The 24,593-nt window shown below is 31.9% G+C and overlaps 1 protein-coding gene across 2 annotated transcripts in view; it reads left to right on the forward strand.

Moving 5' to 3' along the window:
• Nucleotides 1-13,615, forward strand: part of LOC125063562 (lachesin-like) — a 76,945-nt gene extending 63,330 nt beyond the window's left edge. For both annotated transcript variants that reach the window (XM_047670067.1, XM_047670066.1), the window contains exons 2-10: nucleotides 4,580-4,677; nucleotides 8,098-8,305; nucleotides 8,860-9,018; nucleotides 9,765-9,893; nucleotides 10,474-10,611; nucleotides 12,041-12,190; nucleotides 12,277-12,309; nucleotides 12,610-12,672; nucleotides 13,386-13,615. In XM_047670067.1, the coding sequence (XP_047526023.1) occupies nucleotides 4,580-4,677; nucleotides 8,098-8,305; nucleotides 8,860-9,018; nucleotides 9,765-9,893; nucleotides 10,474-10,611; nucleotides 12,041-12,190; nucleotides 12,277-12,309; nucleotides 12,610-12,672; nucleotides 13,386-13,480 (1,073 nt within the window). In that variant the 3' untranslated portion in view covers nucleotides 13,481-13,615. The remainder of the gene's footprint in view (nucleotides 1-4,579; nucleotides 4,678-8,097; nucleotides 8,306-8,859; nucleotides 9,019-9,764; nucleotides 9,894-10,473; nucleotides 10,612-12,040; nucleotides 12,191-12,276; nucleotides 12,310-12,609; nucleotides 12,673-13,385) is intronic.
• The last annotated feature ends 10,978 nt before the right edge of the window (nucleotides 13,616-24,593 follow it).

Raw genomic sequence — 24,593 nt, forward strand, 5'->3', positions numbered from 1 at the left:
TTCACTTCACGGTCTTCTTTCATTTTTATTCCTACCTTATATAGGTATTGACAATAATATAGGTCAATTAAAGTTTCTAACGGTTTGTTATCGTATCAGTAAGATTAGAAGACTTATTATTAATTAGTAATAAAATAACATAATATAGCTGGGTATTTCTTATCAAATTTCGAAATTTGATTCCTTTGTCATTATTTCTGAGTCATATGCATTAACTATGTAAGTCTTTTTTTTATTTCAATGCACGCGATCTATACTAATGTTGTTGAAAAATAAAACGTATTACCTCTAAAGAAAAAAAATATATGGCTACTTTGTTACCCTTAAAGTCATATCCTCACCTTGTCCCTCAGTTCAAAAATATTACTAAAGTGCCTATTCATCTCAAATATATACACATTCTTTATAATTAAATTATGCTAATATGTTAGAAAGATGTTTGTCATTGTCTATAAAAACTTCCATCTAACAACGAAGAATTTATAAAATCAATTATTTGATTTTAAATATGTCCCGCCAAATAAAATCATTATTTATTATAGCTCTATAAAATATATTTAACAATTTAACACTAGATTACGTCGTTCAGTATTAAGCCACATTTCAATATTCCGATTCCCGGCAGAGTAAATATTGGCAACGTAAATGTTTACCGCTTACCTTTCCTCATGATATATAAATTTTCGTGCGAATTATTTTTTCATTGCGGTATAATAGGTAATCTTGGATTAAACGGCGTTTGTCCAATCTAACCACGTAGGTTTAACATTTTCTGGTTTTACAGTATTATTGCGACTTTATATACCCACTTCTACGTGTTACATAAACCAACTTCTCTCATCCTGAGGTCATCTCATAGACAACGAATTTGTTACTAAAACGGTTTAGTTTTAGTTAATATTTTAATTTATAACCAAAACGTGTATATTAAACCGAATTTCGATTATTTTTATTTTATTTCGTTATTAAGCTTACGACATCACACACAGTACTAAATCTACTAATTAATTTACAAAATCTTACATCTAAAATGTGTGTCAATTAAAGTAAACATAAGTTTCACAACAAAAATTAGGAATTAAAAAATACAATTAAAACATATACAAGATAATACAAGCACACAATAAAATTAGAAAAAAAATTGTTGGCACTTAAAGCAGAGAAAAAAGAAAAATCATCAGCAAAACAGTGAAATTAGGTTCGAGATAGGCCCCCACAATGCTTTCTCTAAAACCTATCAGCCCACTACTGAATATATCCAGCCCTGCGATTCTGTAACTCACTTTTCGAACTCACACAGCGGTTTTCGCATCGGCGGTCGCTCTCGCAGGGCTGCTCCGGATGAGATGTGTTCAATCCGTTAAAATCGTGAAGAATTCGAACGAGAGGTGCCTGAACTCCTAGGTTGGTTTTGGCAGAAGGAATTTGAATTTGAAAATACTATGTTATATCTGCGTAAAATTAAGATATATATATATTTGTGTTATCGTCCTATATTTATATGTTTTAATTATGAACAGCAGCTACATACAATCAAATATATAGTTAATGCCAATTAAAAGATTTCTAAAGATTATTGTGTTACTTATAAATTAATATAGTGATTAATAAGTGGTCTACAGTATTAGTAGCACTAATATCGCGATTGCTAGACTGCAATCACACGAATATTGATTTCTCTTCACGTTATTAATTAATTTCCATTGTTATTTTCTAATTCTCGTAACGTTTAGGATCGTCCTATCGAAACATCAGGCCTAACATAAATAGCTTATTTCTAATATTACATTGCTTAATTAGTTTTTCTTACGACCACCTAATTATGTCAAAGATTTTTCAATACATCTGATATATTTTGACCTCAATTCATTTATAATTTGGTATCGCGTGCCATGCAGCTAATTTAATCAGCCCGTTATTTGAAAGTGTTTGGCAATAATACCGCTAGCTGGGTAATCAACTGGTTAATGCTTAACGCAAGGGCATACCCTAAAATCGAGAAAATTAGGGTTTTGTATTAGCCTAGATATATTACATGCAAGCTGCTTGAATAAAATACTTAAATGATTTACAGAATAGAGGGTGTTCAACCAAATCATTATATGATTTATATAACCTATATTATTATAATTAATAATATAAGGTAAACATATTATAATTGGCATAGAGAACATACATTTCGTGTCGGGTTCCTTGATTTTATTTTTAAGGGAGTAATATTTATTGTTTTGCTTATAAAAATAGCTTTAATAAATATCTGATTTCATATTTTCGCCCTTTAATTTGCTAAATTAAATTATATTATATTATTATTTAGTATTATAATATTATTAGTTAGTTAGTTTGTAAAATCTTGTATTTGTTTTGAATGACATGTGATTTCTAGTTGGTTAGTCTAAATTATTATTAAAAAAAATATAAATATTAATTTATACTAACCAAGTTTATACCATGGAGAGTGTTCAGAGTAGTTGTTCGAATTAATACCGGATACCTGCAGGTGAGTTTCATCATCGGACGTCGAGGCAGAATACGAAATTCCATCTGTATCACCTCAACTTCCGTCGTTCCACAACTGAGCGTTTTTAAAGGCAGTTTTTGCCGCGCACCACCACTATGTGGAACCAGCGGCCCACTGAATTATTTCCGAACCAATTCGACTTAGGGTTCTTTAAGAAAAGAGCGTACCAATTCTTAAAAGGCCAGCAACGCATTCGCGCGCCTGGCATTGAGTGTGCATGGGCGGTGTCACTTAACATCAGATGAGCCTCCTGCTCGCTGCCCCCAGTCCTATACAAATAGTATATAATCCTTGTTCAAGGTTAAATACTATTTGCTAAATTAAAAGAATTAATTAGTTTGTAAAAACTAGTTATATTTGTTTTGAATGTCCTGTGATTTCTTCTTGGTTAGTTTAAATTAATGTTTTCTTTTGATAGTCATTCCATTTCTAAGAAATAACTTGACTTCTATATAATTTGTTACATGCTGAAATCAAATAGATTTGAAAATGAATACAAGTGTTATATATAGGTTCTTGTGACTTAACTACAATCTGATTCACATTTAATATCATGGATTTTAAAATACTCACACAATTGTCAAACTGCATATAAAACAATGTATTTTAAAACTAGATTTAATTCCTGAAATAGGACCTGAGTGCATTTAACTATTTTTAAATGAAAAAGGGCGGTGCTTTAGATAGCTTAACCTTTCAGCCACGAATAGATTCAATATTAAATTCTAATTCTAAGTTTACCTAGGATCCTGGGAGTTTTGTTATTGTTTTTACTTTGTATTGTTTATTATCTCCAACTTTGTAACGATACTGTTTGCGTAATTGATTTCGAGAACGTTTGCGCGAGTAATCTTCAGGGGTTTTGGGTCAACTTAACATAATTAAACTTCTATAACACTTATGTTATTGATAACAGAAATATAAATTTATCATGAGAGAAGTGCGACTTTCGAACTAGACGTGGAGCGTTTGACTGATACGTAGTTTTCTTGTGAACTATTGACACTTTCTCAAAGGCGAAAGAAAGTATCGTAAGGAAAAAGGCATAGAAAGCTGAAAGTGAGTTTAATCTTGCGAATTATGATAAAATAAAAACGCAATGCAAATTTTTTGATGAAGGCCGCATATATATGCCGTGGAATTTATTTCACCACAAATAAAATCCTTGGTAACAGCTATTATTATTTGTACATTACAGTCAAAACCTTTTACGACGACATCGTTTAGTTCAACATACCGGTTATATTACACCAAAATCAAAGGTCCCGGCTGAATTCTATTTGTATTAGGTACTTAATAAAACGCCATCGGCTGTTACGACTATCGATTTTTACGACCAAATATGAGTAGTCGCTATAACAGATTTTGTATACAAAATACGAAACACCCAAGACCTAAGCACAACACCAAATGCTCATCACATCGATGTTCGTCTCAGCCGGGGATCGAACCCGGGACCCATTGATTCGCAGTCAGGGGTACTAACCACTAGACCAATGAGTCGTCTAAATACTACTGTGAATAGGTACGCGCGACTTTAGATTATTCCAAATACATTTAGCTCATTAAGTTATATAACTTAGCAAGCACACGCTAACGTGCTACACGACCATGCTACAATAGCGATAGCTACAATACGTGAGCTACGAGGCGTAGCACGTAGCTAGTTAATTTCAAATAATGGATATCCAGAAGAATAAAAATACTTATCGTCAAGCGGTTTTTTTTTCTAAATGGTTTCAAAACTATTATGGTTGTAAAAGTGTAGTACTAGGGACTTCATAGTTGTAGAAACTTTGTAGAATTAACGTAATTCAGTTTCCTCGGAGAGAGTATAACATATTTTTTTTACTTTAAATTAAATATTTTATGTTTAAAATACGTTTTATAGAATCTAATTAGAATATTCAAATTTAGATAGATTACTGTTATATGTTCTTCAAAAATGATAACATTTAAAATTTAACGTATTCTTTGTAGAACATCGTAGAACGTTCCGTAACTTTTAAATTTGTATTGAAATGTTCAGAAAATATATTTTTAAAATGTTTGTTGCAGACGAGCCTGGTTTCAGCGGGCCGATAGAGAACGTGACCGCGCCATTGGGTCGCGAGGCAGTGCTCGCGTGCGCCGTGCATAACCTCTCCACGTACAAGGTGCACACTATGCTTTTATCTCCCTTGTAGTTATAGTAATGGCTTTGTGTTTGGGAAATTACGCTACAATTGTCAGACTTTGTAATGAAAGTTCAGGCATTTACGACTATTCTTTCGTTTTTGTATTGGGAAAGGTAATTATAATTACATGGATAAAGGAATGGAAAACGATAAACCTTTGCGTGAAGGTAAAAGAAACGTTTAAATGAATTTCTTTAACATAGTTATAATTAAAGTAATAAGTGAGTAAGATGATATTATGATAGATTTACGCTATGAACGTTATATATTTTGAAATACGGAAAGTTATAAATAATGCATGAGATGTGAAAATACTGTGTTATTGTAATAGGAAATATGAACGGTTTGACATTCTTTTATATTATTTGAGCAATTTATAGGGATATGGAAAATTTAGGTTAAGAGATAAATATAACAATCAATCAATCATATGACATTATTACGTACATGTCATGTAAATTTATGACATCATCAGACTGACCTGACACGGTCAAAAAACTTCTATAAAACAGTACTAGTATCTACAGACCAATATTTTCTGTTACGAAACATTTCAAACGGTTTAAAGGTACATTGGTTCAAACCAATAACTGTAAGTATTGTCGTCATACTTAAAGAATACGGAGTATTGAAATATATTGTTTCATTTCTGTATGAAAGATATTTCGAATATTGTTGTCAGTACTATAGTTCCTGTTATTATATATCGAATGTCTCGTCTTTGCAATTTTTATTGAAATATAAATAATTAATATCTTAATATCTACCCGATCACCGTCTACCATCTAAAAATACGACTGGCTTATGAACACACCTTACACAGTGTTAGAGATGCTTCTGAGACCTAATATGTAGCTACACACTTTATTCATTCGAACTTATTCACTCACTTACTCACTCACTCACTCACTCACACATTTGTTCCCACACACTTACACCCACACACTCACTCATGCACTCAGGCGTGTTGAAAAATCAAAAACAAAAATACATTAAATGAAAGATGTAATTATATATAAATTTATTTTAAGTTTGTTATGGAAGAGCTGGGAACCCTGACATAGGTATTTTTTTACTTAAAAGGGTTCCCAAATCTTACACATTGTAATGCATATGTACTTTAATGAATAAACACATTTTTATTTATTTATTTTATTTATGTGTACGTATATATACTATATGTTAAGAAATAAGACAAGGGATATTGGGTTGCCTAGGCGCATATTTTAACTTAATTTAATTAACGTAAGTTCAGTTGTTTAACTAATAAAAATAAAAGAACTAAATTAAATTACATTTAGTTGATGTCGTTATGTTTAACTCGTACTCGACCTCCGACGGAGTGAAGGTATCCTCCAAATTCTTCCAGCGATGTTCGATACTGATATAATATATTTAAATTAAAACTCTTCAAGTTTGAATACATTGAGTCGTATTTAATATTAGTTGTAATATAAATGAAGTATCGTAATAATCGCTAGTTTGCGTAATGTCTTAATTATCCAGTTTCTTATATTTCATTTAACATATTTTTTATCAAACATAACTACTAAAGAAACCATGCAAAGTAAGTCAACTGAAAGATATATAAATAATCTCTGCACTCGGAGTAATGTATGGGTCAAGCTGACGGTTCTAGTCTGCCAACTCTGTGCTGGAGTCAACCCTTCAGTATCCATTTTTTTCAGTCAATTTCAGTTACACTAAAATTGTCATATTTTTAATATAAAGTTGTTCCAAACCGAAGAGACTTAAGCTGCAGCTTTGTCCAATAAAAGCACTTAAGATTCTGCATATTGTTAAAGTACTCAAACTACACCCTCTGGAATCACTCGCGACGAGGTTTTAAACAACGTGTTGAACACTAAAGTATACAGATTATGTGCATACAAACTACTTGCAACTTGAGCACTGTTGACTTCGGAAAGATGCTGAAGCTATGCGAAATTACAAAGCTTTCTTATCTGTCATTATAACTTTTAAGGAAAATTTTGGCGCTTCTGAGTAGGTATTTAGAAAATAGCTGACTTCAGTAATGATAACATTTTAACAATACCTACCATTGATATATAATCGTGTGTATAGGTATTCGTATCAATGAAGAGAAAACTATTTATTCATACTGAGTAGTAATAATAATAAAAACCTTTTATTTGAGATACTTTACATTTAAATATGTAACTTATAAATAATTCTACTGAACGTGTGTATGTCACTGAACTTTGAAACGGCTAGACCGCTTTGAATGATTTTTTTGTATGCGTTTGGGTGGCGCCCTGGCAGATTCACAAATCAGCCCGGCAGATGGCGTTGCAGTCGGCATCATAGTTATTTATCTATACTGCAATTACACAGCTGGTTACTTAAGGGGGAGTCTCGAATAGCTTAACTAGAAGAGCTTCTGGCGCGCAACCAAACGATCTGGGTTCGATTCCTAGTCTGAGCCATCCGTTATGTATATTATTTTTCCATTGACCTGCCATGCGAAGCCAGGAAAGATCTTTAGTATTCTATAAATATCTCATTCATTCTTAGGTATCTGTGTGAGTTTTTGTAGCTAAGGCCTCCTCCAAATCCCGTCATCTCTGTCTGCACTGTGTCACTCTCTACCATGCACCAACTGCTGTTTCCTTAATCTGGTCTATCCATCCTTCTAAATAGTCTTCTTCTTTTGCGTTTATTGTACATTGGGCACCAGTTTAATACTTTGTCGCTCCATTTTTCTCTTACTCTTACCATAAAAGTAATCAAATATAAAACTGTAAACACAATTTATCAGAAAAAGAGACTTTTATTTACTAAATGAGAGTACCTTACCTACAAGAATAAAATTACACTGATTTATATAATAAAGGGTAAGTCTATTGAGCTTTTCTTAAGTCTATTGTATAAGCTACAAAAGCGTATCGAGCTTACTTAATTAATTATATAATTGAATAATATCTTCTTATCTTGTATTTGTTCATATAATTTTTTACATGGAATGATTTTAACAATTTTAATTGATATTGTATATGTTTGGTTTGACAGTTCCATATAATTATTATTTTAAAATTAATAGATAAAATATGTAGCACAAAAATTAATGACATTTATAACCAAGTTACGTTACTTCTTTCACGACCTTGCTGTAATGTATGCGATATCATTTGATGAATATACACGAAGGTTTTAAGGCCAATTAATTTTGCTTACATATACTAGGGATTATACTATAGTTTGCGGGAAAATTTATTTAAAAATCCATGAAGGTTTTCAATTTCAAAATAAATAGCAAAAGTTCTCAAATGATCTATTGGCTTATGGGACAAACGCTTGTCCGTCTAATTCTTTAATACGCAAGCTATTGACAAGCCTTTGGTGAAATTTTTCTATATTTAATATCTCTTTCGTAAATAGGTAGCATGGCTTCGTGTGGACACCCAAACGATCCTGACAATTCACACCCACGTGATATCACGAAGTAGGCGAGTGGGTGTGACCCACAGTGACCATAGAACCTGGTTCCTACACATCCGGGAACTTAGAGAGACCGACAGGGGATGGTACATGTGTCAAATTAATACAGACCCCATGAAAAGTCAACTTGGATATTTGGATATTGTCGGTGAGATTTTGTTTTTAACTAATGCCAATTTATAAGGTAAAAGGTCTAAAAATGCTTAGATGTTTTAAGTTTTTCAGTTAGTTCTTAGCTGAATTGAATGAGGATTTAGATATTAATGTATAAATTCAAAGTAAACCTTTATTGAGTTTATTTACGTGATATCTGATCTGTGCTTAAAAAAAGACTTTCTATGTACACTACACGTATACGTAGATAAATGGAACTATTATATTTAGAATGATAATACCTTGTGAACAACATATTAAGGTTTCAAATATGCGTATACTTAATATAATTAACCGAATTTGTTAGTACAATATGGTGAAGACTAATGCCATGTAAATACATGCTTTAAGATACTAGCTTTGACTAAATAGTATGCTAATGTCAAAGAACTAGAATAATATAAGGTTTCTAGAATAATAAGTCTCATAAAAGTGTTGCGTGTAAAATAAAAAACACCTCTTCCTTTAACGTGTATACTCTTTAAAGAAAGATGGAGATTCAGTATTATCAGGAGATATTATATCAATGTTACTTACATTTCTTCCTAGTACCACCTGATATAGTGGATCGCGGGACGAGCACAGACCAAACAGTTCGAGAAGGAGCTTCGATAAGTCTGACATGCGCGGCAACTGGTTCCCCTCAACCACAGATAAACTGGCGGAGAGAACATTCCAAAACTATCCCTTTGGCTAATGGCTCACAAGGTAATGCTACAAATAGTCTACATATTTGTTAATTGACTATTTATAGAATGGTTCAAATGGATTCACGTTTATATTTGTCTGTAACATTTTAAGTTTATAAGAAATGTCGTTTGAACTCATAGATGGAAGTTTGAAGACAAATATAGTCTTACCTAATTGGCGCGAAAAGCGTCTGTCAAAGTCACAGATTATCTGAGTATAAATATTCATATAGTAAACTATATATTCATAACAGTTAATACGTAAAAGCGTGTACCGCAATTCTTTAGATGTTCGAAATTCAAATATTTGTTATATATGTATCTACTACAGAGTAATCTTATAACTACAACCGCGTCGTACTACTAAAGTTTGCAACAGTTATTTTAGATCGGAACGATTTAGTTAAAATTAAACAATTTACGTACGTGAGGTCGAATGTGGCTTTTGTTGTCATAATAGTTTGGCGTCCCACAACAAACTCAAATGTATGCAATCTGTCAAAAAGGAACCAACAAGTTGTTAAAACCGTAACGCCTCGGTGTTGTTTGAACTCCCATAATCCTTCAATGTGGAATGGGGTAAACACATGTCTTATTGTTATATGTTTAAGGCAAGATGGTAATCCTTCTATACCAGTGCATTGCCGGCCTTTTAAGAATTAGTCGAATTAGTCGAAACAGTGATTGTTTGGAACCAAATCCAGTGTAAGGCTATTCGTTAACAACTATGCAACTATGCATATTTGAAGCTATATAATGTTGCAGTGACGTCGTTGGAGGGCCCCGTATTAAATATTAGTCGTGTGAGCAGGCAGAACGCGGGGCCATATTTATGCATAGCCTCGAACGGTGTACCGCCGTCTGTAAGCAAAAGAATAATGCTCACCGTTGAATGTGAGTAGAAAATTAATAACATTTATATTTATGACGAAAGATTTCAGATGTTTTTATAAATTAACCCATGAACATGAACGAAGACAAATACAACAAATCAAAAACCATGAAAATCGAGTTTTAAGTATCCGAACAAATTCAATTTTGTTTTATTTTTTAAGAAGGTAATAACGAATAATCACGTATTGCAAGCTTACTAAATAAATGAAATAATTTGAATTAATCATTACTTACTTAAGTAACGTAACATGATGTTTCGAGTGCTTAACATTAAGACATTGTTACTGAGATCTTTTATATACATTTATATAGGTATAATTTAAATTTGTCACAATCATATATTCTACATATACCTATACGATTCGTGATATCTATTTTATAATTCCAGATAATCCTATCAATATATAAATAGCTTGTGTTTTGCCTGTTAACAATTGTATGATGTATATATATCTGATGGTTAGTAAGTATTGATAGATAGTTATGTTATATATACTTTATCCCTTTTATATTTAAAATAGGGTATTTTAAAAGCTTGAATCTAACTTGGTCGTTTACCTCATATTTTCCTGTTTGTCAGTTCCACCGGTGATAACAATACGGAACCAGTTAGTTGGCGCAGCGCTTGGCACTGATTTAGTACTGGAGTGCGAAACGGAAGCCTATCCCAAACCCGTCAGCTACTGGAGTCGTGAAGACGGTGAAATTGTTCCTATTGGTAAGATTTTCGTTTTATAAATGTTTCTCATAGAACAAACCTATGCTGTATGCAGGTATTACTGAATTAGAACAGTTGTTTATGTATGAAGTTCCAAATTTGGATAGGTATTTCAGGGTCTGATTCATGAATTATTTTGTAGTAGGAAGGTAGTCAGTAGTTTCAGACAATTAGTTTCTTGGTGTAAGACTGATTTGTTTATTCACTATTTAAAGGTGCAAAACGTCTCAGTTTCTAATGTTTTTATTAAATTACGTCAAAGAAAGTGCTTTAGCTAGACATTTACATTAATTATCTAATATTATATAAAAGTAAAAACCTCTCAAAGAAAGGCAACAATTAGTATGATTAACGTTGTCAGCATAAATATAATATGAAAGAAAGATGTAAAAAATCCTTGATCCTGTTGTTCACGATATACACCAATAACGCTCAGTAATATCCCCAAGAACAAAGTATGTTAGTGGCGTGTCAAAGTACTTAGTAAAGTAATATTAACAATGAACAGATTTTCAAAGTGTATTGCATGACATTCGAAATGCAGTAATGCTTATCGCGATAATGTATGAGATGCGGGTAGATAATGTTGTGATGTGTGAATCTGGGTCACTGTACCTTTAAACCTCAATATGTATCATAAACCACAACTATTCTACCGACAAATTAATTGAAAGAAATTTGACTTGTATTTTTGGCACAATTGCACTTATAACTTTATATATTTCTCCTTGGACTGAAAAATAATACAACATATTTTTTCCTTTTTTTAAGAAATAAGTCGCACGATACTTTGACTTACTTCTTCTGCCTTGCGATTCTGTAAACAATAAACTACAAGCTTCCTCCTTATCAGAATGCCAAATCATAAAATGACTACTTCAAGACTGATATGAGCGCGACCGCCGCTGCGAAAACCGCTGTGTGAGTCCGAAAAGAGAGTTACAGAATCGCAAGGCTGCTTAGTTATAGGCATATCGTCATTAAGGAAATAGTAAAATGTAGCCAATTATGTATACGACATGAGTAGTCGTAGCTGTTAAGTCAAACTTAGTAAGATAGTATCATACTACGTGTGGAGTATCCACACAGTTCTACCCGGTTATTTCGGGTATAACGTGGTATAACTAGCCTTTTTCTACAGATTTTCTACCTTTGGTATAAAAATTATCTGAGATTAACGCGATCAACAAAACAATTGCTTAAATATATAATATGAATTATGTTGAGTGTCCATGGGCGGCGGAGTTACTTAACATCAGATGAGCCTCCAGCCCGTTTGCCTCCTGTAACATAAAAAAACTTTACAATTGTTTTCTCAATCGAAATGCACTTCGCCTTAGTACAATTAGTAGGTAAACTTGTCAGAACTTCTTAAAGAGTTGCCATATTATTATGAAACAAGTAATGAAAGTAAAAGTAACGGTTATAGGTGGCAGCTTAGAGCCGCAGAGGATAGCGGGCACCTACCGCTCTATACTGAGATTACCTCTCAGAAGAATCAAGACTAGTGACTACGGGGCCTATAAATGCGTCTCCAAAAATTCACTTGGAGATACCGAAGGAACCATAAAATTATATCGTATGTATAAAATTGATCGTTACATATATGCATTTCATCGCAATATATTGAAATTTTCAATTAATACCATATTTTTAATTTTGCAGCAATGCCTCCACCCGCTTTGGAAAATAAAAATGGTAAGAATTAATGATTAAATCCTACTGAAGCTGTTTAAACTATGTATAATGTATATGGTTATATTTGGCTTAGTATTTTATGTAATAATTATACAACTAATAAATATATATAATATATATATCCTAATCTCATTAAACTTTAACAGTCTAAATATATTTTTAAAGCATATTATATAGAACAGAACGCTGTACCTAGCTAAAACAATTATTGTTTCGCCGGGAATTCTGAGCTCTGACTATTTCTATCATTGGCGAATTATTTATGAATTTATGAATTAATTTAATAAATGTTGTCAACAGTTATACAAAGGTTAAACATCATGATGGACAAGGCATCGGAAAGTACTCCATTTGGTACTCAAGGTAAAAATAGTTTCACTTGTTTAATTACCGAAGTAGTTGTTTTACGATATTTTACGTTCAATTGACTTTAGCGATGAAGAAACCTTTGTACCCAGGCTCTTTTATTGATACAACGTTACGTTTAAGGATGTTTTTTAAATTTTTGTACAAACTTAATATTATAATACGAACGAGATGCACGACGCCATCAGACGGCCGTTCTGATTAACATAATCGGGAGAGCGATATATTTTTAATCCCTTATCGCTAGATGAGTTATCCATAGATGCAATCTGAAGTAAAATTCATTGGCGTTAAATTTCGTTACCTACATCGTTCTTTTTATGGATAACTCTAAGTACAGCTGTAAAAGTGTAAAGTTGGATAATGTATGATTTCATGTAAACATTACTTACCAATAAATAAAACTAACATCTTTTAATTTTTATATTGAAAATGCTGACACAAAGCTAAATTATATACTTATTTCATGTAGGCTATGTATTGATTATATCGTAGATATAAGCTACATACATAAATCTCAAATAAATTTATTCATCCCGATTTCTTTTAACATTTTAAGATAGGATCGAGGAACATGACTTCTAATCTTTAAGGATAATAAAAAATACCAGCATTAATTAATTTGAACAGGATTAAGAAAAGCGTACATCTAATTAATTATATTTTGTAAAGAGTTATTTAAAGAATATCTATAGAAGAAATATTGTTAGATTTCAGATTACAAGACTACAACCGAGCCATCTCGAGGGATCAGTTTACGTTCGTCTTTTTGATCTCAATACTCGTCATAGATACAATGTCTTAGAATTTGTGGCATAATATAATGTTCTTTGATGTCGAAAAACATGAATTCTGAATTAATTACTTTTATAATGGATTACGAGATTACGTTCAAACTATAGAGAAATAAAAGGATATTTCCCTGTTTACTTAATATTATGTGTATGATAAAAAACGATTGAGAGTATGTTGTATGTACAATATTTAAGTACTAAGACCTTATCATTTATTCATTCAGCTATTGTCATACATGACATTAAAAATTTACTTAGATTAGAACAAATTAAAAAAGCATTGAGGAATCAATAGAATATTTAAGAATTTTCTCTTCTAAAGTGTTCAAAGTCTGTTCAGTATTTTGGCCAATATCCACGTATTTATTTGTCATTTGTGAATTCCTTTAAACGTATGTTAACACAATGCGAAATAAATTAACAGTGAAATATGAAAATATAACATCGTCAAGAAGAAATTAAAGATAAAAATTATATTTAATTATAGCTGGTTTAATTAACTTTTATAATCGTAACACTGTAAATAAATTTGTTTCTTTAAAGAGGCGCAATATGCCTGCGACAACATATCGTAATTAATTTAGTATTTAATTGTGTAAAAGTACATATAAACTAGTAATTGTTATTATAGTACAAGATCATAAAGTATTATTATAGACTGATATATAAACAATTGAGTATTCTAAAATGTCTAGTCAATTTTTACTTAGCTCCACAGATTGAAGAAGGATCAAACATTATTCCAAATATTGAATAATACGATAAACATAAACATACTCGTATCTGTGTTCCGTAAATAGAATATGAGCTTTGTCTTGTCTCAAGCTTCCTTGAACCAAGACAAAGAGTTTCCTAAGAGCTAAATCCTGGAAGTCGTCAGAAACATCGTATTACTCTATCATGTAGAATTTCTATAATATAATCTGTGGAGCTAGGGAAAATTATCGTTGATACCATGCGCTTTATAGCAGGACTTTTGTTAATCTATTCAGGCATTTTAAATAATGCTAAGTCCAGCTTTAAAGCTTATGGTGACACTACAGTAGGGATTAGTGCATAGAAAAGATGCTATTGTCGAAGATGTAAATATTTAGCACGTGAAGCTTTTCGCTTTACTTAGATAATGTTATTCAAAGCTTGGTATAGTTAATAAATTAAATTACTTGGTTCGCATTAAATTGTGTTTAGTCAGAGTATAGATACATTTTTGGGGATATTTCAATAAAGAAATTTCAAATAACTAGAACCTGTCAATTGTATTGTAAGCGGACCATTGGGCTGAAATAAAGAGTTTGCAACATTATTGTGTTTTATTTATAACATACTTAAACAGCAGAACCAATTTTGATTATTACGTAAAGCGAGCTGTGGCCTTCAAATCAAATTAAATCAACATTTATTAATTCCTACGTACAAGTATGAACGTCAATATTTTGAAAATGGAAGGTCTCAATTTAAATTTACTACCAGAGAATAACTGGTAAGAAACTGTTCCCAAGCTTAAGATCAGCAGGAAAAACACGCCACCTTTGCCGATTATATATTAGTTGATTTCCCTTGAATGGGCAGAGGCGTTAAGATAAATGAAATGTAGGTACATACTTACTGCTCTTATAAAATTTACGAACAATCAAAAAGGCTTGAATCGCCATAACTTAAATCAAACATATTAATATCACCGCTATATATCAATCGTGACTAGTGTAATTCTTGTGTTTCCTTTACTTTTGTATTGCATCGCTATTCGCTGTTCATGAATCTGTAAGATTAGCTTTTTAGTTTTTAGTTTGTTATTAATTAAATTTTTTTCGTATTACTTTAGATTAAGGTTCTATATGTTTTTTTTTATATAACATTTGGTTCTGCACTTCTTGCACTTAACATTTTTCTTTTACTAGGGTTGCCTGGAAGAGATCGCTTATTAGCGATAAGGCCGCCCGTTGCATCCCCTGTAATTTTTAAATATTGTGTTATTTGTTGTAATAAAAATAGGGGTTTACCTTAGAGGGGTGAAAATTAAGGGTTGTATTTTTGTATGGCACATTATAAAAAAAATAAAATTTCGTCCAAAAAATAAAAATAAAATGTTAGGGGTGGACAACCCTTATCACTTAGGGGTATGGAAAATAAATAGTAGCCGATTCTCAGACCTACTGAATATGCATATAGAATTTGATAAAAATCGGTCAAGCCGTTTCGGAGGAGTATGGTAACTAACATTGTGACACGAGAATTTTATATATAAGATTATATTTGTAAATGTTTCACTGGTAGCTCTACTATGCTTAATATATAGAATATAATGTCAAGTGATCCCGTAAACAGGTAGGTTTCGTGTTTGAGTCTTTGTTATGCGAAGTGGCATCATGTGTCAATGTAATGTCAGGATACAGACAGCTGGTAAGGATTGAATTTGAATACATTAAATGAGGAATTAATTTTGGGTAAAGTGAAGAAGGAAGTACTGGATATAATCCAAGTACATTCAGATATAACTTCTTTGACTATAAAAAGACGACTGAATAATATATACTCGCCCGCTTGACAGTGTCCTGCCCTGCGATTCTGTAACTCACTTCACGAACTCACACAGCGGTTTTCGCATCGGCGGTCGCTCTCAAATCAGTCGTGAAGCAGTCATTTTATGATTTGGCATTCTGATAAACAATAAACTACAAGCTCCCACCTTTTCAGGATGCCAAATCATAAAATGACTGCTTCACGACTGATTTGATAGCGACCGCCGATGCGAAAACCGCTATGTGAGTTCGTGAAGTGAGTTACAGAATCGCAGGGCTGGTCAGGAAAACATTCAATTTCAATTTCAAAGCCTTTATTTTAACTAATACAAGAGAAAGTTTACAAAATATAAATGTATATAAAAAGTTCTTTAAGATGAGGTTTTGTTGCACAGCTGTCCTCTTGTACAACTTGCCTTTGTGGCACAAAGGCCTCCTCCAGCTGTTTCCAGTACTTCCTATCCCATAGGATAGGATAGAAAAACATTAATTTGGTAAAATTAGGTCCAAAAATTGGTTACATTTAATGATAATGTAATATAATCTGTGGAACTGCGTAATATATAATAATAATAAATTGAATTCATTTGACAGTCGTTTTTACACTCTATACGAGAGGTACGAGAATAAATGTGTTTTGAAAAATCTATAAATATAAAAATGAAACCCGTTTTCTGTTGTCATGACATAACATGAAAACGGCTTGACCGATTTGGCCAATTATTTTTTTATAATATTCTTTAAAGTACGAGAATGGTTCTTACGGAGAGAAAAATTAAAAAAATTGAGTGAAAAAGTTGAAAAACAACACTTTTCTATATTCCCATACATCATATTCATAATAATACTTAAAAGTCAATTTGAACTTTAATACCATATCATAAAGTTCAAGTGTTAGTGGAGGGGTTCCGGGAAGGTAAATTTTTATTTTTTGACATAATGTATTTGTTGTCTTATCAACTTTCTTTTTTTTTATCTTAGCTAGACCGGTGTCCCGAATAGCAGAATAAGTATAAAAAAAAATAAAGAATCGACTGTTAGGCGCTACGATGTTCGCCAGGCCAGCTAGTATATAATAATAATAAAATGAATACATTTGACAGTCGTTTTTACACTCTATACGAGAGATACGAGAATAAATGTGTTTTGAAAAATATTCAATAAATTTCGTTTGAGTAATAGAACAATGCGCAATTCTGGATTTGTTTGTTCCAAGGTAAGATGTATTCTAACTATGCATGTATATTTCTGTGTTCTGTTTCAAATACAATTTCATTATATTTTTTTTACACTTATTTTGTTATAAATTTTAAAGAAAAAAGAAAAGAAAATTTAAAAAGTTTATAAGCACTCATGATAGTATGAAAAAAAGTTAAACACGGATGAAAATTTTAATAGATATTTTTGTCAACATGGGCTTGTCTACTGTTCCATTACGTGCCCGACCACCAAAATATCTAGATTGAAATGTTTTTCAATATTCTCCTTTGTGAAAATCGCTTTCATTTGACAGCTACACTATGTTAAATTAAATCCACTCTGCGTATCGGTGATATTTCCAAGAGTTATATAATAATCCTTTTCCGTTGACTATTATTACTTGTAAGTGAATGACTATAGATTAACTTATTTGACGAGTTGACGTTGATAATTAAACTAAAAATTTGGTCATAATTACCAAATATGGCAACGGAAAGTTACGTACCTGGGCCACGTTTTGCGCCATGACCGCTGCCACTTCCTTCAGTCAATTATAATGGGTAAAACCCCGCGTAAAAGGCGTTTTACCCATTATATAACTGAGGGCAAACGGACCGACACCCATAGACTTTCATTGCCAGAGGGCTCGCAAATGCCTTGCCGACCTTTCAAGAAATGGTATGCTCTTTTCTTCACCAAGAAAAGAGCATACCACCGACCCTAAGTCGAATTGGTTCCGAAATTCTTCAGTGGACAACTTCAGTTCGTTCGTTCTTCAGATTTTCGTGTTCTGCCTCGACGTTCGATAAAGATAACTGCAATTAAGCGTCATTACTATAAAGAATATTAAAATGAATTCACAAAATCGCTGCCTATCAATAATGATCAATAAATCAAAGGCGCAGTTATGTATAAAACTTAATCAAAGATAATATATTCACATCAATAATGTACTTTACGAAAATTAATTTAAATTTATAAGAGCGTAAAACGCTGGAAAATATTTAATAGAGTCTGTTACATGTGGCAAAGTGCCCAGAACGCAGGTAACGTTCTTTATACTATGTTATGTAAGTATATGCATTTCATATTTCATAATAAAATCAAGTATAAAAATGACATACTATTATTACCTATATTACTTTTACCGTTAGCTTTGGCTTGTTCTTGAACAAATTTCTAAGGTACGTATAATCATCATTTAGTTTGATAATTTTTAGGCATTTTGAATATTTGTACTGATATTAAGATATTTAGAAAATGTTTAAACGTCATTTGAAATTAAATTAGAAAAAGTTATTTCTATTCGTATTGCGTTTCGTAGTTAAGTTGCAATGTTAATTATATAAGTAATAAGAGATATTTAATTGTCGACTCTGTGTGGTTGTTAGTCTGAAACTTTTTCTATATTAGGTACTAGGTAATAATAGGTATTGGTGGCGCCTCGGTAAGATTCACACACACACACTGACACTACATGACTTGGAGACGGGAAGAAGCGAATAAATACGAGCACGGCAACTCTGTAACTCATAATTGAAGGTTAATTTTTTTATGGGACTGGAGACAAATGAGCAGAAGTTTACCTATGGACCTCCCAACACCCTGGTGATGCTCGCAACCTCTTAAGGATTTCAAGTACGTTGCCGGCAGCAGAGGTAATGTCCTAAAGGTTCAGAAATACCTAAAATGGCAGCTGGTTCCATAAAGCGTTGGTGCGCGGTTAAGAAATCTCTTAAAAAGTCGTGGGACGACAAACGTCAAGATTGGGCGGGTGGAATTTTTTCATGAAGTCCAGTGTTGAAATTTTTCTGTAGGTATACGAAGAATTATTCTTTACACTCCTTTTTTCTACCACGTGATCCCGAAGTTTGCGATATCAGCGCTACGGATATTGAGGGAATCATATCAAAAGTGCAACGAAAAAGCTTTTCCTATTGGATACTGATACGGTAATATAAATACCTCGACGTTATGTGAAGTATGATGAGAATGTGATTTTCATGTATCTCTGAATACTCAAGAGTGCTATCACTCAATTAATTTGTCAAGTTCATAAGTTTAAGATCTTAGAGCTCCCAAGAGCAATCGAATTTGAAACTAAACTTTGTTTTATGCGCCTAATATAATTTTGAAAAGAAATAATACTTATAAAAGGTATAAATCATTTAGCTTACTTTAAAAGTACCTTTATAATTCAAATAGTATGTTTGTTACACAACATTTGAGCAACAAATTACATAAGAAACATCAAATGTACGAATATGATGTATTTTCCTTTTATGTGAATATGTTGCAGCGCTGAAGGTTGTATGTCGAACGATAGAGTTTTTGTATGGTTTATATTGTTTACGATAGAAAATAATAGTACGACACGTGCTCGCGCTACGTCCAAATACGTCCACGGAGCACTGCACAATGTTTCAATCTACCTATTACGTTATTTATCGTCGAGCTAAGAATGTTGCACAAACAACGAGCATGAAAAACCGTTGCCTAAATTTATACTAAAAATTTTACTGTAATTTGTTGTAGCTATTTCGAATAGCTCATTAAACAAGCCGGGAATAACCTGAATATCATAAACATTATGTAAAAAGCAATGAAAACCGTTTCCTATTTAACATAAACTTGGGGTTTCATACAATGTATTGAAAAGGCACTTCTATTAAACGAAAATTGCCGAGTTTTATTTGCCTAAACGTGTTGTTATGGTATAATGAGGTAACATATTGAAGGATCAAAAGTTGTTGGTTATGATAGGATTAGGTATGGTTAAAATGGTTTTCGTAGCGTTTAAAGCCAATAATAACAGTAGCTAACCAGAAAATATATTAATCAAAATACAAACTCTAATAGGTTATTATTTTATCTTTTATACCTTAAATTGTAATATATGTTTGTGCCAGCCGCTTTTTAGGATAACAATTACAATTTAAGTATAGTTTGAAAGACAAAGAAAACGTGGAATTAGTTTTAAAAAGTTTGAGTCCATTGTGTAATGTTACACGGTATGCAGGATTAATTCATTGCCTCTTATGGCAAGGTATTGATAATAATATAATATGAATTGTAAATACAGTTTTTGGCTAATAGTTTTTTATTTTGATTATTGTGAAGATATTTTAATCTTTTACCACATATGCAACCGTTAACTATGAACGACTGTGAGTACGCCAACTAAAACATATTATTTTATTCAATATTGGTCGGAAAAAACTCTGTAGCGTAAAAACAAAACCTCGACATTTACACAATTATTTGTTGTTATTAATTGGGTTCAGGAATATGTATTAACGTGTGTATAAAACTGTCGAATTTGCGGTGAATTTCGAAGACAAGCGGACAATGGATAGTAACAATCAATAAAATCCGGCCCTCGGCTTTGTGTCTTTAATGTGTGAGAATTAGCTGTTTGCTTTTTGACGAAGACAAATTACAGCCACACTCAATTAATAACAGCCCTTAACTACGTTATTGTTTAATTCGGTATATGTGCAAAAGAAATACAAATATTGTAGCTTTTAAATATTCACGAAAAGGTGTAAAGGATATGTGCTTCTCCAGTAGGTATAATCTCTCATTAAAGTCAAATTTCAAAATTCAAATTCAAAAATCATTTAATCATATGGGTAACACATTGTACACTTATGACTTGTCAGTATTAGTAAAGAAATACATAATATTAATGCTTCTAATTTTACATTTAGTGCCAGTTCTCAAATCAAGGGCGTAGAACGGAAGAGAAGAACTGGCAATAAACTCTCCGCCACTCTTTTTAATCGCCATGTTTTTTTTTTACACAACGTTTGTAAGGAGCTGCAACCATTAAACCATGTTCCACATGACATCTTAAGTAATTAATAATAATAACATAAATTAAAAACAAAGAGTTGTCCTCTATCAGCCATAGTCATAGTGAAATAGGAGTCTATCAAAGGGTTCAGTTTAAGCAGAAATGAGATCACGTTCATATATTTTATATTAATTGTATACTGGGATGTATTTAGAACTAATGTCTAAAGGTAAATTTAAATGCAGGGACAAAATTCTATACAGTTACGTCTATACGAAAAAGTAGATTACAACACGTAAAGTTTCCTAATTCAAGTACGAGAAAGTGGAATAAATAAGCATTATTTTAGAGTATGTTTTTATTTATTTGAATGGCTGTTTTTTTCAGTGCCAGTATAGTATAGAAGATATAGCACGTCGTGTTCGGAGGTTTAATTTGACTTTCTTGTCAGTTCTTCTGTTGATTTTTTAGATATTCAACTCACGTAAATAGTATTACTAAAACATTTTGGATAACGTAACACATAATATATAAGTGTTTCATTCTTTGAAACGTACCAATAAAATTGCAATAGATTAAAAAGTAATAGAAGAATTTCACAGACTAGGACACATAAACCTTACTTGATCTGTCTATAACTGGACATTAATGTTGTATACCTACTTTTCAAGGGCTGAATAGAGCAGTTATCGTCCCGGGACTCATAAAAAGAGATTGCTTCCACTCCAGCGTCGTTTATTGACTTATTAACATCGATATCAGATCGTAACACTTGATTCTTTGATCTTCGTCAAATTTAAGTCTATTTTTTCTTTATTACCTACAGCAAATGAACACAATATATAAATTTAATCAATGTGTAAATTATGGAATAAATAACTAGGCAGTTTCTTCAAGTATTACGTCACGCAATTTTTGGAGATTATTAAACCACCCCCCCTCATGTAACGCGCCGTTTTCTGTACAAAGTAAAAGTAAAACTAAACTTTTTTGGATGGCACAGAAGGTTACCGACTTATCAATATAAAAATTCCTCTTAAAAATCATATTAAGTATGAATGGGCATAAAATGGTTTCAGGCAACAACATTTTTAGTCCAACAGACACGTGACAAGAACAGAAACAAAACACGCTTTCGTTTTCTTTTTGTTATAGTACATTCTTCTTACGCTACTGTAATTTTATATTATTTTCCCAAACCACCACTGGATACTGGCCAACATTTTCAAGTATCGATATTTTACCCTTAAGACTCTGAATGATTCTTGTACAACCATTAAATATATCATCGCTTGGTTGATACAAATCTTTAGTAACTATCGGCTTTTGTAAATATGAAAACATGTACGCCACCCAGTATCATTTTAAAGCATTCGTTAAAATTTTCCACTGTTTCAGTTCCCGCACAAGTATTCCAATAGCGCACCGTAGAAAGGAAATAATAATTTTCACATAATAAAACTTGTTGCAAATACAATTTAAATTAGTACAAAAGCAAAAACTATCTCTTAATTGCAATTATTTCATTCATCGTTACCGACCGTTATATTTATTGAAATAAAATAGTCGTAAATAAAACGAAACGTGCTTATAAAAATGTTGTATAGTCTAATTTGTTGAATTTTTAATGAATTATGGTTCAGTCCACGAAACAGATAAAGTATTTGCCTGAGAGTATTAACTTACAGGCAAATAAATAGTCACATTTCCTAGAATTTGTGTACAAATAAAGTAGTAGATTTAAGTAACTAACGACAGTAGTGGCTTAAAAATATACTAGACTAGAATGCTCCAGTCACTATAAGGTTAATGTATAAATTTAAATAATGAAATCATAAATTATTAAATTCGTGTATGTATTTAAGTGTGAAATGAAGGCGGCGATCAAAGCGAAATTTTTTCAATGATTACTCACATGAAACTGTAAATATAAAACATAAACCATTATATTTTTATAGAATAGGTTTATTGTGTATTTAAATAACTGTATTTACAGTACAAAACTTTCAATTTTACAAACATGTTTCTAATTATTATTTCCTACATTGTCGGCAATAAGGCTTTCAAGTCTCGAGCGCAATATGTCTCATTAAAAATGTTTATTTTGGCTTGAACGTCCTTCTAAAATGTAACTTATTTTGTAATAAAATTATTTAATAAGGCCTAATTTAGCCGGTGTACTGGCCGTCGAATAAATTCCTATCGAAATTTATCCAGACCGACTCAAGGGTCAGCAGTTTAGTGTACAATCGCCGTCAAACATTGACATGCAATAATGCAATAGTTAACGTTTATATTATTCTAATTTAATTAGTTCTTATTTCTCGTAATCGTATAGTAATGCTTTCGAAGGTTCTATTGATGTAGTAATCATGCTATGTATTAGTTCCCAAGTAATAGTTGTGCATAGCTTCACTTTTTTGTAATATTCCTTAATTATCATATACGTTGTTTGGCAACTAATAAAATTAAATACTCGTTAAATATACGTATACATTACTTACTTGCCTAGAGATTATTGATTAACAAATTGTCGGCAATTTACTGACATAACTTTTAATTGCTTGCGTGGATTGTTTATTTATTTCTTAGTTACCGTATATAAATATCGTACAACTGAGAACTTCGAGAAACAGATCAATTGGACAAAGATAAAAGATAACGTGGCCGTTCACCAACCACATGGACCGGTCAAGTGAACCGTCCTCAAAATTATATATTGAATAAGAGAGGCGCTGGACAGAAACCGATGGACATCGATTGCCCGCTCTAGATGTTTTCTTGCTGAACAGACATGAGTTACCAACTGCAGAGAGAGAGAGAGAGAGAGAGAGAGAGAGAGATAAATATTGTAAGCTTTCGGAAAAGATACTTTAACCGGATTACTTTACTTTGTCTGTTTTTTTAGTAGGAAATGATTACTACTATTTTAGTTATATCAGTATAATTTATACGTATAAATCCAACAAATACTGCCAACGAGGAGTAATATAAATAGCGAAACTACCTTTGAAATTTGACTCAAAGACGTAAATTTAATTGGATATCTATTTATTTCTAGCTTCCGTACCTTTAAAGGTAAATCTTTTGTTCGGGATGTAAAATATTGTTCCCTAACAAAGAAATAATATTTGTCTGTATTGAATGGAGCGGCTAAAGTAGCGGGGCCTATAATGAGTCGTAGCATTCGATCGCTAACTCGCTAATAACTACGTAAGCTTCCACGTTATAATTTTACCCTTGTATTTGCGTTCCATATTTTTACTTGTGCTGTTGAATCGTAAATTATACTACATATCGGCTTTATATGTATTATAATATATATAAGGTGTATGTTTTATGTTTCTACTTAAAACCGTGTGTCGCATTATGTTAAATATTTTTTAATATGTATAAATACTTCATTTTTAACTTAAACTAAAAATGTTTCTATACCTTAAGTTTACTTCGAAATAGGTAAATTAAATCAACCGACACCAATAAGATACGCGTGACTTTACTAAAAATATGATCACTAAGTTGCGTCTCTATTTATTTATTTACACGGAAACAAATAAATACATCACTTTAATGGAAACAGAAAGAAGATATATGAGATATATAAACTTA

The sequence above is a fragment of the Pieris napi genome, chromosome 3, assembly GCF_905475465.1.
Source record: "Pieris napi chromosome 3, ilPieNapi1.2, whole genome shotgun sequence".
Taxonomy (NCBI): Eukaryota; Metazoa; Arthropoda; class Insecta; order Lepidoptera; family Pieridae; genus Pieris; species Pieris napi.